Source organism: Cucurbita maxima, unplaced genomic scaffold (genome assembly GCF_002738345.1).
Source record: "Cucurbita maxima cultivar Rimu unplaced genomic scaffold, Cmax_1.0 Cma_Scf00003, whole genome shotgun sequence".
Taxonomy (NCBI): Eukaryota; Viridiplantae; Streptophyta; class Magnoliopsida; order Cucurbitales; family Cucurbitaceae; genus Cucurbita; species Cucurbita maxima.
In genome coordinates this window covers 4,281,000-4,297,628 of record NW_019272019.1, presented here as the reverse complement: position 1 = coordinate 4,297,628, position 16,629 = coordinate 4,281,000, and the positions used below count along the sequence as shown (strand labels likewise).

The 16,629-nt window shown below is 33.8% G+C and overlaps 2 protein-coding genes and 2 pseudogenes across 2 annotated transcripts; 2 read left to right on the top strand and 2 right to left on the bottom strand.

Moving 5' to 3' along the window:
* Nucleotides 1-2,676, bottom strand: part of LOC111476398 — a 5,931-nt pseudogene extending 3,255 nt beyond the window's left edge.
* Nucleotides 2,677-7,294: 4,618 nt separating this feature from the next.
* On the top strand, nucleotides 7,295-8,613 carry LOC111476397 (transcription factor bHLH93-like). The gene is made up of 4 exons (XM_023120034.1): nucleotides 7,295-7,893; nucleotides 7,967-8,131; nucleotides 8,210-8,377; nucleotides 8,455-8,613. The coding sequence occupies exons 1-4, from the start codon at nucleotides 7,369-7,371 to the stop codon at nucleotides 8,539-8,541; spliced, it is 945 nt and encodes a 314-aa protein (XP_022975802.1). The 5' UTR covers nucleotides 7,295-7,368; the 3' UTR covers nucleotides 8,542-8,613.
* Nucleotides 8,614-11,283: 2,670 nt separating this feature from the next.
* Nucleotides 11,284-12,077, top strand: LOC111476516 (uncharacterized protein At5g65660-like). Its single transcript, XM_023120209.1, has 2 exons — nucleotides 11,284-11,601; nucleotides 11,795-12,077. Exons 1-2 carry the CDS (start codon nucleotides 11,368-11,370, stop codon nucleotides 11,957-11,959), a joined length of 399 nt encoding a protein of 132 aa, XP_022975977.1. The 5' UTR covers nucleotides 11,284-11,367; the 3' UTR covers nucleotides 11,960-12,077.
* A 1,985-nt stretch (nucleotides 12,078-14,062) lies between these two features.
* LOC111476779 lies at nucleotides 14,063-15,960 on the bottom strand (annotated as a pseudogene).
* Between the last annotated feature and the right edge of the window lie 669 nt (nucleotides 15,961-16,629).

Here is a 16,629-nt window from a genome sequence, read left to right as displayed (position 1 = left end):
AAAAAAAAAAAAAAAAAAAAAAAAAAAAAAAAAAAAAAAAAAAAAAAAAAAAAAAAAAGAAAAGAAATCAACCCAAAACAAAAAGGTGCTCCAATCCAATCAAATGAGAACTAAGAGTACAGTATTCTCAAAGCTGAAAAATAAACACGCCAAGAAAAATGCAAAAGAAATCCAAAGAGCATAATTATATGAGAATCAGCTACGAGGCAAAAATCAGAGTTACTCCTTGTCAAAGGAAAGGTTTAAATCCCCACTAAAATTTAATGTTTGCATGTAAAATTTTGAGAAGTTGGATTTGAATTTGTAAAATATACCAAGTGTTCCCGACAAAGCTCAACTGCCAAAAATGGCGGGCAATTCAAACTTGAAATTGCAGGGCAGTTGCTATTTCCTGCATTCGCCACCATTAATGGAGGAACATTTATGCCATCCGGGCAAACTTCACCACCAAATGCTCCAACCGCTGTTTGCATAGTCCTACGTGCAGCCATGACAGATCTATGAGTATTATGAGCCAAAACTTGAAATTTTAGCATTTGGATAGAGAGAGAGAGAAATTATAAGATGAAAATGCCTTCTACATAGCTCAATCATCCAGAGTGAGAAATAAGCATAAAGAAAAAATTTCTAAAATTTACCAAAGATTCATGTTAGTTGACTACTGGTAATTTAGGAGGGGAAAAATATTTTAACACAATCTCTCGGGAAACACACATAAAAAGTAAGAATAATAAATAAATAAAAGCAGTCCTAAATTATCATTATGTAAATATAGATTTATAGTTCGATGGAAAATCTCTAAGTAAATTATCATGCGTTCAATACAAGAACTCAAAGGACGGGAATCTTTTGATATATCAATTTCCAACGAACTCATAAAATGTATCAATCCCGATTTGCCTTATTTCAGATTGGCAAAAGCTTGTTATGCTTTGGCTCATACATTTTGGACATGATTATCAACTATATCTCATGAGCTTCCGCACCATCCTCTGAGGGTTCAAGTTAACAAATAAAAAGCTTACCCCATAACTTATCTCTAAACCAGTTTCTGAAAAACGCATAATCATTTTAAAGATGGGATACCTGAACAAGGGGGATGTGATGACCAACTCAATTCTCTTAGAAAGACCACATGATTGTACATATTTCCGCAGACTGCAAACCTGCTTCAATTCCCAGGGGAAAAAAACTCATTATTCGTCAGTTCGTTGGACTTCAGAAAACAATTTGTAGTTTCATTTTTATTCAAGATGATAAACAATGAAATTAGCCAATATGTAACATTTTAGAATGCTGGGCAATCGTGATAACAGACTAAGAGCTTACCTGTTTCCATCCTAAAGAGGTAACTTGAGCATCAAAGTAATCAAGAGATGGATATTCGTTCATGTCCCCTGCCACATTATGAAATCCCTGGGTATGCCTCACCTGTAAATTTAATTTTAATCAGGCTCGAATTCTTGCATATACAAACAGTAGATTGAAACTAATGAAAAATAATAACAATAACCATTGAACTTAAATGCAGACCGAATGATGAGTGCCAGAAGAGAAAATATTTTGTTACATACCAGATGAATAGTTTTAGTACGGTGAGAAGGAAACAAACTTCGACCCGCTGAAGCGTCCATATCTGGAGATCAGAATAATTGCGATCAAGCAAGTGAAAACAAGGCAGCCTTTGAAAAAAAAAAAAAAAAAAACAAAAAAACAAAAAAACAAAGGGATCGCCATGGTTGAAAACGAAAAACAATAGAAGAAGCTAATAAGACAAGCCAATTAAGCAAAGCAAAATACTGTTCATTCAAGGCCTCGTTCGCCAAAACAAAAAAATCATGATCATCCAGAACGATGACAGTAAGGAATAAATTCTTAACACAATCGCAATGATCCATTTCCAGAACCATCAAACACGTTTCTCTCGATAAATCAAACCCCATCATATAAAAACTAGTACATCCGATCAAAAAAAAACAACCGAAATAATCGATGAAGATACGCCATGGAGTGAAAGTGGGTTGATCTACCAGAAAAGCGGGAAAAGTGCAAATAACAGAGGAAGAAGAAGGACGCGACGAGGCTCTCAGAGGAGGAGGAGAAGGCGAAGAGAGCCGTGTAGCGGTAGCAAATATCTTCGACACAATTCTAAAAAAAACGAGAAACAGAATTAACAATGAGGAAATATAATAATGTTCGTCGCTGTTACAAAGGCAACCGAAACAGAGTCCTTAAAGGTCGCACGCGGACAAGAGCGCGCGGATTGAGCCCTTCCAATGAAACCGAAACGCGAAAAGTTCTAAATATAGCATTTGAATTTGCATAAATTTCTCAGAGTTTTGGAATTTAACAAACGGACGCCATGGCCTTGGCTGCTGCTGCTCTGATCGGCCCATGAGACAAGGCGGACATTGAACCATTGGTCAACGTTACACCGAGCGCCACGAGCCAATCGTCTTTACCAAACTTGCCGGAGTAGTTTGTTGGTAGTGGATGACCACTGGCTCACGCCTCTCCGTCGATTGCTGTTCGGAAGCGATTTTCGTCCTCCCTCTCAAGGTTTGCGAGCGAAAATTCGAACATTAGAGGGAACGACAGTGAATCGCTGTCGTGTTGACACCTGTTCGGCCATTTGAGATTTTGGGCTTTTCTCTAAATAGGCCCATTAAACATATGGGCTATTTAAGCTTCGGAAGTGTCCAAATAAATGGGCCACTATTTTCGGTTTAGGAGTTATTGGGCCGACATCTTTTTTTCGAGGACATTTTTGGAAAATGGATTATATATTGAAAAATACGAGGTACTTCGCATTTGTGTTTTTTATTTTATATAATTTTAAATTCCGTTGAATAAACATCCATTATTTTTCATTTTACATTTTTTTTAATCAGAATGATCTAATTTCACATTTTATTATTATAATTTATTTTTGCTTTTAAATTAAATCCTTTTTGCTAATATTTAATTATTATTTTAGCCTTTAATTAATTAAATAATAATAATAATAATAAATAACACGCAAAAATTAAAAGAAAGTTGTATATGCTATCCACTCAAAAATCTCCGTATCTAAATTGATATCCTATTATGGTATTTTAGATCAAGTTGAACTTTGTTTCAACAAGTTAATTAAAAAAAAATCTCTCATTAAAATATTAGAGCGAGTTGAAAGCTCATATCTCATATTATTATTTGGATCACACGAGACATTTCCATAAGTTTTTGGACAAATCGTCCCTAAATTAAATTGTTATTAATTAGTCCACAATTTTATTGGTTTTTGAAGACTAAATTACAATATCATATAATAATAATAAAATATTGTCGATAAACATAATTTTATTAATGATTTAAATAAAGTAAAAACATAAATAAATTATTTATGTATTAAAGATAGATAATTTGTTACCAAACATTATATATATATATATATATATATATATATATATATATATATATATATATATATATATATATATATATATATGATTTTGTAGACAATTTGTATGGATTTAAAATGTATTATAGTTCTTAATTAAATAAATGATTTATTGGGGTTCTGACATTTTTTTTAATAGAATTTAAATTAGTAAGCAATAGTATATAAATAAATTGACTTTGGATGAATTGACCCGTTGTTGTGGGTTAGCTGGCATACAAATTTGAAGACCAGATTTAGTTGTTGGAAATTGGAATAAGACAAAATTGACTTAGTTTTGCTGAATTGCTTATGCCAGAATCCAAACAAACTGGTACGAGACAAACTTGAGTTATCTTTAAAACTGAGTCTACCTTACGCCAGTCGCCAAACAAACCTAATTATAGTATCTGATATTATTGTTGTGTTGGTACGTAATCGTATATACTGCCGCAGGTTTCTTTTTCTTAATCAAATGGAAATTTTATTAATTTCATAGTAAAAAATTATATATATATATTTATAAAATAAGTATTTATATAATTTGTTACCACCTAACCGAACCTAATCTCCCGCCGATATTGTTATATTTAAAATTCTCTTCTACAATTGATATAGGTGCCTACATGGGCTAGAGAGCGCTTTGGCATAAAATGAGCGAGAAAACACGTCTCACTCACAAATCCATTTTTGAAAAATAACTCGTAAAAAGGTAACTAACCCAACATGAAAATGTGACTAAAATACCGAACACTCGCAAGAAGGGTACTGGAAAAACAGGACTATGGATGTGTTAAGAATATAACGAAAAAAAATATTTAAAAATCCTTATAAGAGAAAATTAATATTAATAAAAGGAAGTAATTATGTTAGTGACGGATGGATGTGTTTTCCACATGGTAAAAAGAGAAGACGAATAATTCATGAAATCCTTATTGAGTCTGTGACTGTGAAGTCCATGGAAGAGACAGAGCTAAGCTAAGCTTTTTTTTTTTTGTAAACAAAAAATTAAAAAAGCACGTGACAGGGAGGAGGAGGACCATTATTCAATTTATTCACGGGCAACATCCCAGAACTAACCTATAAAAATTTATTAAAAAAAAAAAAGAAATAAAAGGAGTGAGGGTTGGTTGGGTACTGTAGCGCTGAGGTTGGAGGTTAGTGGCGGAAGTCGAGGATGGAGGGAAAGAGACAAAGGCGCTAACAGACGAAAATGTAGAGATAGAGAGAGAAAATGGCGGTTTGGGAAGTTGGGCGGAATTACCAGAAACCTCTTGTTTCGATATTGTGTGCTCAAGTAGCTGTTTTTCCCGTGGGACAGACGAGAGAATTAAACAGCTCTGTGTCGGGTGGTTGGAAAATCAAACAACCACGGTTTTGCTCTCCCACCGCCGTCCGTGACGTGTCCCTCCCTCTCCTCTCTCTCTCCTCTGCTTCCCTTCCACTTCCGTCCTTTCCTATTTTACTTTCCTTCCCACGTCCGCCAATTTCATATTTCATTCTTTACTGAAAAAAAAAAAAAAAAATCATATTTATTATACATTTTTTAAATATTCATTTTAATCATAAATTACATTTTTCTAAAAACCTTTATTAAAAATATTAAATATCATAATAAACCATAAGGAAAAAAAATATTTTACTAACTTGTTTATGGTATATATATATATATATAAATATAGCACAAAACTAAATTATTAATATATTTATTTATTTAGATATATTCATGTAGTTCTTATTATTAATAAAAATATTATTTATTTACAATAATTCATGCAATTTATTTAATAAAATAATATTTTTAAACGTAAAAATATTTTAAATAGTTTAATGATATTCGACCAATATTATTGAGAATAATATTCCAATAATCATTCAAATTTATTAAAAAAAATATTAAATATGTGTCGTTAGATAATGCATTATGTCTTGAAAGGGTGGGCATGTTATATGTGTATATATTAGTATATGAAACTATATGAAACAAATTTATATTAAATAATTTGAAGAAAGATTTTTCATTATAGATTATAAGATATATCTCAATGCGTGTTAGGTTCAAGTTTCAATGCAGTGTATATTATTATTATTATTATTATTATTATTATCATTATGAATTTGACAAAATGAACTTAACTAAGATATTGATTAAATAAAACGTTGAAGGAATAAAATAAATAGGGAATTAGATCGAAGAATTTTGGCTGGATCTCAAGTGTATTGGTCGAGGTGTGAGGCCTATGGTTTAATTAATGGGTTTAGTCAGACCGTCATTTTTTTAATTGCTCGCCGTTGAACCGAACCGGGAACCCCAATGTTCATGCACGCGTTTCCCAAACCCTTCAATTTTAATTATTATTTTTTTTTTTACCAGAATTAGAAATTAAAATTTATTATTTATTAATTGGAATTTAAAAAATTGAATTTGGCATGCTTTTATTACTGCCTTGAAATCATTAATTTTATCTGTGAACTTTGAAAATTAGAGCCCCGAAGGCTTTAAATTTGACACGTGGCATTAACAGGGTAGCCCTTTTTAGGGTATTTTAACTCATTATAAAATATATATTAAAGGTTAATAATATTTATAATTAGGACATTAATTAAAATAGGAAATATTATGGTGGGAATATTTTATTTAAAAAAAACGTGGATGCCATCCATTTAATTCACGAGACGATAACCAGCTTGCAGCCATGAGTAATTAAAATTTGAAACGCGTTATGATTAATTTAGGTTTTTGCTAAAAGTTTAAGGAGTATTGGTAGATATTATGGCCCCACTTTTTTTTCTTATAAATTTTAACTTTTAATTTCCCATTCAATTAACCAAAATACTAATATTGGCTTAATGTGAAACCCCGATTAATTAATTAGCTAAAAAAAACACCTAACCACTTTTTAATTTTAATTTAGTCTCATTTCTACTATTAATTATTATCTAAAACTAGTTAGGATAATAGAAAGTTAAAATAGCCCAAAATTATTTTTTAAAAAATAATTACCTAAGCAAATGACGGGTATAACTTAAGATAATTCAATACTTTTTTTTCTAATATCTATATTCAAAATCTTTAATATATATTTTTTATTTATAAAATATTATCGATTTATTATAACTTTTAGATATTTACTAGAAGTTATAATTGAAAATAAATACAATTCGTGGAGGTGGGGAGATTTATCCATCCCTACTCTGCTCCGTAGACATTTCTACTCACAACCCGTGTGAAATCCCACTTCGGTTGGAGAGAGAAGCGAAACATTCCTTATAGGCATAGTAAGGGAAAGCCCAAATAGCTTGATGGGAAGTTCAAAAAGAAAAACCCAAACAAGATAGTATCCAGATGTAACTTTGAAAATGTATTTTAAAACGGTAGACCAAAGTGGACAATATCTATTAGTATTAGGTTGGAGAAAAGACATTATGTGAGAATGGTGAACATGAGTTGTTATAACTTTTCCATAATTCATCTTATACCGACTCTCATGTCTCCCAATTAACACACTATTTTTATATATATTAAACATTCGACTCGATAATAACAATAATAATAATTTGTAAAAAAAAAAAAAAAAAAAAACCCTTATATAAGCTTTGATATAATTAAAGGAAGGGTGTGATAAGGACATAAGTAGTAAGAAAAGTGTAGGAAGGAACAAAAAAAACGGCCCACCAACTGTATTTGAATATTTGAAAAAATGGGGAGTGGCAGTAAAGAAACATTTGGAGGCATCTGGATGTGGATGGTATGAGCCATGAGGCCCCCACGGGCCACCCCCACCCGGCCCCATCTTCATCACTGTTCATTTATCATCATTTCTTACTCTCCCGTTTTGTGGCCATACAAATTCTGACACGGTCTTCTGCCACCAAGTATTTGGTCAAGATCATTGATTTGCCTCTATATATTCTCCCAAGCTTTATCGAGTGAGTGAAGAGACACAAAAATGGAGCTCAATGAACACTACTTGTTTGAAGAACTCTTAGCTTTGAAAAGAGAGATCAATTGGGAATTTGCAATGCCCACAGACATTAATGGCTGGAATTTTGATTGCTCTGATTCTATGGCAATGGATGAACTCAACCTTAGTTACCTTCTTAATGGCCAAGGTCAGTATTCTTTTCCCGCCGATCAGTTCACGGCGGCGGCGGCGGCGAGTACCGGCGATTCGATGAGTTTTGAGGTTTACAATGGGGAATATCCGATTATGAATATGGAAGAGGAGGAGCTTGGAATTCTGGAGGATGAAATTCATAATCTTGAAGTTCAGGCCAATTGTAAAGTGGAAGCTGTTCAATCTCCTGAAGAAATCGTTCCCAACGCCGGCGATTTTGGGCAAAAAATCGTGAATTCCAATCGGAAGAAACTTCAGGGGCAGCCGTCGAAGAATCTCATGGCGGAGAGACGGCGGAGGAAGCGCCTCAATGATCGCCTCTCCATGCTCCGATCCATTGTCCCCAAAATCAGCAAGGTTTTGTTTATTATTATTATTATTATTTTAATGTCGATAATTACTTAAAAATTAAATTAAAATTGTAATTTAGATGGATCGAACCGCGATTCTTGCGGATGCGATTGAGTACGTGAAGGAACTGGTGGAGAAAATCAAGAATTTGCAGACGGAAATTGAAGCGGGGAATGATCCGAATAAGTTGGGGATTTTGAGAGATTTAAAAAGGAATGAATATTCGGTGAGAAATTCGGCGAAGGTAATGCGCGATTAATTAGGTTAATGGTAATTATTAATTGCGGTTTAGGTTTTTAATTAGGGTTTTGAAATTTTGCAGTTCAATGTGGAGAGGAGAGAGGGGGAGACTGGGATAGAGATTTGCTGTGCGGCCAAGCCAGGCCTGTTGCTGTCCACTGTCCAAACTCTCGAAGCGTTGGGGCTTGATATTCAGCACTGTGTCGTTAGCTGCTTCAATGACTTCGCAATCCAAGCTTCTTGTTCTGAGGCATGTTCATATCAATTTATTTTATTTTATTTTATGCTTCTTCTCTCAAGGGATTGTATTGGCTTGTGATGAAATAGGGAGAGGAGCAAAGAAGTCGTATGAGCACGGAAGAAGTAAAGCAAGCGTTATTTCAAACCGCTGGGTATGGAGGAAGATGCCCGTAGAACAAATCTAATTAGATTTGGTGTAACAGCCCATGCCTATCGCTAGCAGATATTGCATACTTTGGCTCCTTATTTATCGTCGTCAGTCTCACAGTTTTAAAACGTATCTACTAGGAAGAGGTTTCTTTATGCTTACAAGGAAAGCTTAACTCCCCTCTCCTGTTGACGTGAAATCTCACAATCTACCCTCTTAGGGGCTAGCGTATTTGATGCTAGTACACCTTTTATACCACTTGTAACCTAAGCTCTAATACCATTTGTAATCAAGAGATGAATGAAACATTTCTTATGAGTGTGTCAAAAACCTCGAGCAAACACCTTTTTAAATCATGAGACTGACGGGATAAGTAACGAGCCAAAGTAGACACTATCGGTTCGTTTGTTACATATATTTTTTTTTTAATAATAAATGTGTATTCAATTTATGTCATTAATCACTAAATAAATTGTTTTGTTATGGAATATGACAAATAAAAAGTTAGGTTTTTTTTTAAAAAATTATTTATTTATTTCAATTGTACTGTTCGGTGCTTATTTTATTAAACAGAAGATTGATGTACGGCTGTGATTCGTACACGGAATCACAAAGATTCATTGATCAGCTTTTAGGCATGCTTTTCAAAAGCCAGCTGTAGTCTGTCCTTTTTTTTTTTTCAGAACTTGAATCATTGGAATAAATTTGTTAATAATTTGTATTAAAAAAGTTCTGTATATTAGCAATTAAATGGGCCTGGGCTTCGAGGCAGAATCGGGCCGAATTCTCAGTTCTGCTTCGGCCCATTATAATATCAAGGCCCAAATATATTCAACTTTGTAATTAAACCCTAATAAAACGCATTAATTGATAAAAAGCTTCTAATTAGTGAATTAAGTACAGGCAACGACCATCTTCCAAAGGTTGCGGCAATGTGATGATGGTGGCGTGTCTCATCCGACAGGGGACACGTCATCAGACAGTCCTGCAAGGCAAGCATGATGCGAAACCCCATTTTGATAGGCTTTCACTTTCTGCTTTCAAATTCCACCATCTGTTACCCAATTAAACTTTAAAACCATATCTTATAATATGGACCCTACGCTCTTTTAATTTTAATATAAGGTTTTATTTTAATAACATATTGTGTATATAAATAATATCTTAGGAAATAAACAAATAAAGGATAATGTGTTGTCCTTTATCTCTATCTTGTACTCTCTAGTGGAAAGAATTCATGTGAAAAAGACCATAACCTAATTTCTGCTACGGAAATCCACGAGGTTGCCATTACTTCCCATAGTGATTAAACATATATGCATTCCCCAGTAACTTTATAAACTTTTGCTTTTTTATTTTTAGCTACCAATTATATTTTGAGCTAGAACCATGGGTAGACCCGGTTAAGAATCCGGACTCTCTACAATAATATGATGTTGCCCACTTTGAACGTGAGCTCTTATGACTTTATAAACCCACGATCTTCCACTAAATTAACCAAGGTGTGATTCACTCCCAGTAATCCTCAATAAACTCACCCTAAATCGGATGTAGAATCTCTACTTAATTTCGGGATAAAGTAAGGAGCTTTGATATCTAAATGACATCGAGAAGAAAAGATTATATCATTTGTCATGTCCTATTACATGTACGGCTCACTTTATTTATTTATATATATAAATACTCTACAAAATAACAATTTGGATTTTAGAAATTATGCACTATATTATTTCCTATTAAGATATTTTGCACTTTTTTATTAAAAAATTATTTAAAAAATAAAAAATATATTACAAATATTTAATATTAATATACTTTTTAAAATACATATATAAAAATATGGAGATTTTTTTTTTAAAAAATTTTATTATCTTGTTTCTCAATAAAAATAAATGAAAATTTTTGCGATAATGTAAATTAAAATAAGAGTAGGAGACTGAGGAAGGTCTCTCTGTCCTATCGAGTAGACATCTCTGAACAGAAAAAACTTAATATTTTGTTATTTATTAATGTACATAGCTAAAAATATATATATTTTTTTTTGACTTTTTATCTATATTATTTTTCACTCATGCTTGTAAATTATAAATCTAAGCTAATAAATGGAATGGTTGCGAATAACAATAAAATATTATAAAGTAATGATAAAATTTATGCTTTATTTATTTAATTATTAAGAAAGAAATATGTAATGATTGGGAGTGGGTGAAATTTGAAGGAATTGGAACCTGTAATTAGGCGACAAATTAAAAGCACATCATTAAAGTGATAGAATAGTATTTGTGTTTCAAAAGACTACTAATTAATTTAAATTAAAAACAAAATATTTAAACATTATCATAATTAAACTAAGTTGCACCAAAGGTGGTGACAAGAATTAAAGGGGCTCTCTTTTTAAAACAATGCCTTATTGTTATCCTCTTCGTTGATGGATGTGAAATTATGATAATGTTTTGATTAAATATAGAAATTTGATGTGATCCCCTTTTATATAATTAATTCCATTAAAGTATTGATTTTACATTAATTTCATTTCATTTAATTTAGATTAAAAACCTTCCTACCATCGCAATTTATATATATATATATATATATATTAAAAATAAATAAAGTTTTATTTTATAAAATTTTAATTATGTTACAAAAGAGCCCACTTGAGTCCGTACTGTACGTAAATTGAGATTTTTTTTTGGTTATGTAAAGGGAAGCGGGTCATTTTCAATTAATACCCATAACCCATTACCCATGCCGATTAAATAAATAAATTAAAATAAAATATTTTTGTGCATAAATTGAATTGTCATCAACAAATCTGCAGAATTTGATCAGAGGAAGATCGAGGGATACAAAAAATGGAGTATGATGACCGCGAAGCACAGGATTCCGCCTCTCTGAGCTTTCCGGTTGGTTTGGTTCTTTTGTTGACATTTTTGTTCTGCATGTGTTGTTTCTTTTCTTGTTGTCTTCACTGGGAAAAGCTCCGATCAATTCTCGGCTGTCCCGATCACTCCGACCACCTTCATCCTTCTATTCCGCCGGAAACCCCCGCCTTCTCGCCGCCTGATAAATTCTCCCCAATCCATACGGTGCGTTTTGTTCCTTCTACTTCTTCTTTAGCTAGTCCATACGGTGCGTTTTGTACCGCCGGAACCTAGGCCGTGTTTTGAAGAATTTATTTATTTTTTTTTTTTTAAACTAAGAATTTAAATATCGAATAAATCTTATTATTAATTTTTGACGTTTCCTTTATATCTTTTTTTTTTTTTTTCTAAACAAAAGATATGGAAGGAGAATCGGCCGGAAAGCCTGACGGTGTTGATGCCCGGCGACGAGGTTCCGAGGTTTATAGCAATGGCATGTCCGCCGTGTGGGGCGGCGCCGTTGGTAGAAATTGTAATACAGAAACCTTCTCAGAGTATTTCTGGAGCTCTCCCTTCGAATTAATGTCGTTTTTGTTCATATGGATTTGAATATTCCATTATTCCTTTGGAATTTGTAGCAATGTTCAAATATTTCTCTTAATTAATTCCTAATATGACATGGAGAAATTCTGTTTTTGGAATTTTCTTTATTAATTTATTGATTGAATCCACTCATTTTAGTGGCGTATTCGTGGCGAACAATTAAATAAAAAAAAAATTATAATTTATTATTATTATTATTATTATTATTTTTAAAATTCCAACATTAAAATCTTTCATTTTTTTCAGAAAGTTTTGTTCGACAAATAAAAATTAATTTTTGTATAATTTTTTTAATAATATATGTTATTATATAATGTATTTAATATATATATTTTAAAATCTTAAAAAGTGTTTAATAAATATTTTTTAAAAAAAGAATAGAAAGTTGGAACGAATGGGCCGTGGTAGGTAGAGAGAAAAAGAAGGCCCATTTTGAATGCGGCCCATAAGTGGAGTTGCGCGGGAACGATGCAAGAGAGCGAAGTGGAAATGGGAAAGAGAAACATCGGAACACGGATAATACTGTCGCACGCGTGGTCTGATGTTGCTGGGTTGTACGTGTACTACGCACGTGCCGTTTTATGCGCATGCTTTCGAACCGGTTCGTCAGCAGGTTGTCTTCAAAATCATCTTGTCCCCACAATCTCTTCATCTTAGCTTCTCCTTTCATTATACTGCACGCAAAGAATTAGTCTTCCAGTCAATTCACATTTCTTCTTGAGAATTCTCTTAAAAAAATGATCAATTCCACTAAATTTGTAAATTTAATGGGAGATCCTACATCGTCAATCGAGAGAATGAAATATTTCTTACAAGGGTGTAGATCTCTCTCTCTAATAAACGAGTTTTAAAATCTTGAAGAACTCGAAAGAAAAGCCAAAGAAGACAATATCTACTAGGTGTAAGCTTGGGCTGATATAAATGGTATATTAGACAGAAACCAAGCGATGTGCTAACAAGGACGTTGCCCAAGAGGAGGGTGGATTGTGAGGTCCCATATCAATTTGAGAGAATAATGAAACATTTCTTATAAGAGTGTGAAAACCTTTCCCTAACAGACGCGTTTTAAAATCGTGAGACTAACGACGATACATGACAACATGTATTTAACCATGATATGTTGCTTAATGTAACGCTGGATGGAGATTTCCAGTTTTGAGATATAGAGAAACTTGTGGTGCTTGCTTAACTATTCTTTTAACTATTGAGCTATGTTCAAGGAATCGAAGTCTTGGGCCCGAGACTATCATTCCTTGTGTCGTGCACGACATGTATGCAATCATCAACAAAACACTCATTAGGTTTGTCAGTCATAATTCCCAAATGCATACTATGGCTTCTTCCACCAGTACAGATATGAATCTTGATAGGAAGGACATGGTCATTCTTGGTACTCAATATGTTGGGGAAATGAAGAAAGACCTCTTAGTTTAATGCATTATCTAATGCCAAAGCGCCATATTCTGTCTTTTCAAGATGGAGATGTGGCCCCTTTTCTTCTGGTATGGGGGGTTATTATGACTTAATTGAATCGACTTGAGGGAAAAGGAGTTCGATATTTGGAATGCTATCGAGTTTGGGACTAATAGCCTCCCGTCTTACTCTCTTGGGACGGTTTCATAACCGTTTAATTTTAAAAAACTACGTTGTTTTCTCACCATTCCTGAGGAACAATTTGAGTTCATAGCAAAATTCTAAAAAAAAAAAAAAAAAACTGAAATTAAAGGATCGTCAAATGAGGCCTTAGCTATGCCATTTTGAGCTTAAATCTTGTTGCAAAATCAGGTGGCTGGGACCGAGGATGGTGTAAACGAGCCACAGGCAACATTCTCAGCCTGTTTTGGAGCAGCATTCATCATGGTTGCACCCGTCCAAGTATGCAGCTACGCTAGCTGAACTCATTTTGGTGGTGTCCTAAAACAGGCCTTTTTTCTTTCTCCATTCTTCTGCAATGATGGAAGTTGTAACTGGATCAAGTTAGGCTACACGAGGAGGATTATCGACACGATCCACTCAGGATCCCTTTTGGAGGCAAACTACACTACGACTCGAAAACCCAGAGAGATTAATGGCAAACAGAAGGTGATTAGCTGATGTAGCAACATTTATGAACTGAATCCTAGTAAATATTATAGCTATGTGTATGCAGTTGCTTTGTGGGCTGGGAAGTCGAAAGACAACCTCTAAATTACAACATTGGGGAGCTGAAATGTTCATTTTCCAATTGTCTAGAAATGTACGAGGTCAAAAGTTTCAGTTTTATGGCCATGACAAGTTTATATACCTGCTAAGATTCACTGGTCGATGTGTTATCTTTGTGCTTGATCATACCAGAATCGACTAGAACTGGAACATCAGCAGCAAGCCATGGTGCTAAGTCCCAAACAAAGAGCGTGAGCTATTCCAAACCTAGGACTGCAAAATAAATCCCAAATCAGGATGGCCGTTTCTTTACCCAGTAGGCCTAGATCATGTCAATGACAAGCTGGAAAACAAAGTGCAATGCTCAACAACAGCCCCAAAACGGTAATACTTTGAAGGTTTTGAATCCTCAACATATTGGTTTAACTAAAAACGACCACATGATTCATGAAAGATAAAGTTTGTTGAGTATTGTTAGAAAAGGAGCCCCTGACTAAAGAGTTGATCATGGGTTTATAAGTAAGGAATACGTCTCTATTGGTGTAAGGTCTTTTGGGGAAGCCCAAAGTAAAGCCATGAGAGCTTATGCTCAAAGTGGACAATATCATACCATTGTGGAGAGTTGTGATTCCTAACATGGTATCAGAGCCATGCCCTTAACTTAGCCATGTTAACAGAATTCTCAAATGTCGAACAAAGAAGTTGGGATCCCGAAATTGTAGTCAAAAGTGACTCAAGTGTCGAACAAAGTACACAATTAAGAGGAGGTTGTTCGAGGGCTCCAGAGAGGAGTCGAACCTCAATTAAGAGGAGGCTGTTCGAGGGCTCCATAGGCCTCAAGGGAAGCTCTATGGTATACTTTGTTCAAGGGGAGGATTGTTGAAGATTGTTGAAGATTGTTGGAATAGGAGTCCCACATTGACTAATTGAGTAATTAAGGAGTTAATCATGAGTTTATAAGTTAGAAATACATCTCCATCTCCATCTCCATGGAGTATGGGGCCTATAGGGAAGTCCAAAGCAAAGATGGAAAATTTCATGCTAATCATTTCAAACAAAATTCCATTGCGAACAAAACTGGTTCCAAAGTAGAATAACTGGGGAATCAGAACCTATGGGTCCCATTCAAAATATGACGTTCACTGTTAACAATTTGGAAGAAGAGACCCTGTTAAGACACGGATCAAAGGAAGCATGCATTGTGCCTAAAGCTGAAACTGTTTAAACTTCTAATTGCAAACTAACACAAAGTAAAACTTATATAGTAGGCCTTTCCTGAAAGTGAGCAGTTCTGAGCAGACCATCATTTAAAGAAAGATAAGCGAAATTACCAGTTTTTCGCCCAGAGAGGTTTGAAATGAATGGTTAAGCAGATCTTTCCGCCTCTATACATCTGAAATAATTCACAGCATCCAGCCAAAATGAGTTCCAAATTTGAACTACGAATAACGTAAATTCTTCAAAACAATCGAATTCGATCGAACTCAAACCTTCTGTGTTTTTCCATCGAGCTCCGGGAGCTCGAGCTCTGGCGCGGTGGACGGATACGTGACAGGAATATCGAATTCGTACTTGAGAAGGTTGTGGATGTACCAGCACTTTCCGATCCATCGTGTTCCCTCTGGATTCGCAGCCGATATCCTGAACCAGTCGTTGTCATTGGACTTGTTCATCTGAGTGTACGCGATCAATGCCTTGTACTCCTTCAGCCTCTGCGTCCATGGCGCACCATCTCTGGGCCCGGCTTTCGTCGTTAGCAGAGGGATTTGGGTTTGGTATTCGGATCCCAACCCTCCATACTTCTTCTCTGCTAACGCTAACCGAGATTCCGACTTGCGTCGTGTTAGACGAACACGACTATACACAATGGAGAGTGTATCCCTAAATCAACCGACACTTTCATCTTACACGTCGGTTCCTGCAACTCCCTTTTATGGCTCGTGGCCGTCGATTGGTTGTTCTGATTCCCAAGGTGGAATGGTACCTTGTGCCTCTTGGAAGTTGATAGAGAGGGCATTTTCGGAATTACATCTTACAAGTCTTTTTGTTTCTCCTTTTTCTTTTTAATATATGATGATAAAATAATGTGTTTTATTTATAAAACAGAATAATAAAATATGAAAAATATCCCTTCCCCTTGGTTTTAAAAAAATATTTTAATGTTCCAATTTTCAACACTATTTTAAAAATATTTTTTAATTTTAAAAAGTTGGATTAATATCATTCCAACTAAAAAAAACTTTAAAAAATAATATTAATTAACGAAAATCGTCTATTAACATCTATTATATTATTTTTATTTTTAATATTGTTTTTGAAAGTTGATTATTATTTTTTAAATTTAAGAATATTTTTTAAAAAAGTTAAGATGTTTTTTTAATTTTTTAAAAAGTTTAAAATTATTTTTGAAAGTTTTTAAAAAATTTAAATTGGAAGAGATTTTTATTAATTTAGTTTTTTTTTTTTTTTTTTTTTTTTTTTTTTTTTTTTTTTTTTTTTTTTTTTTTT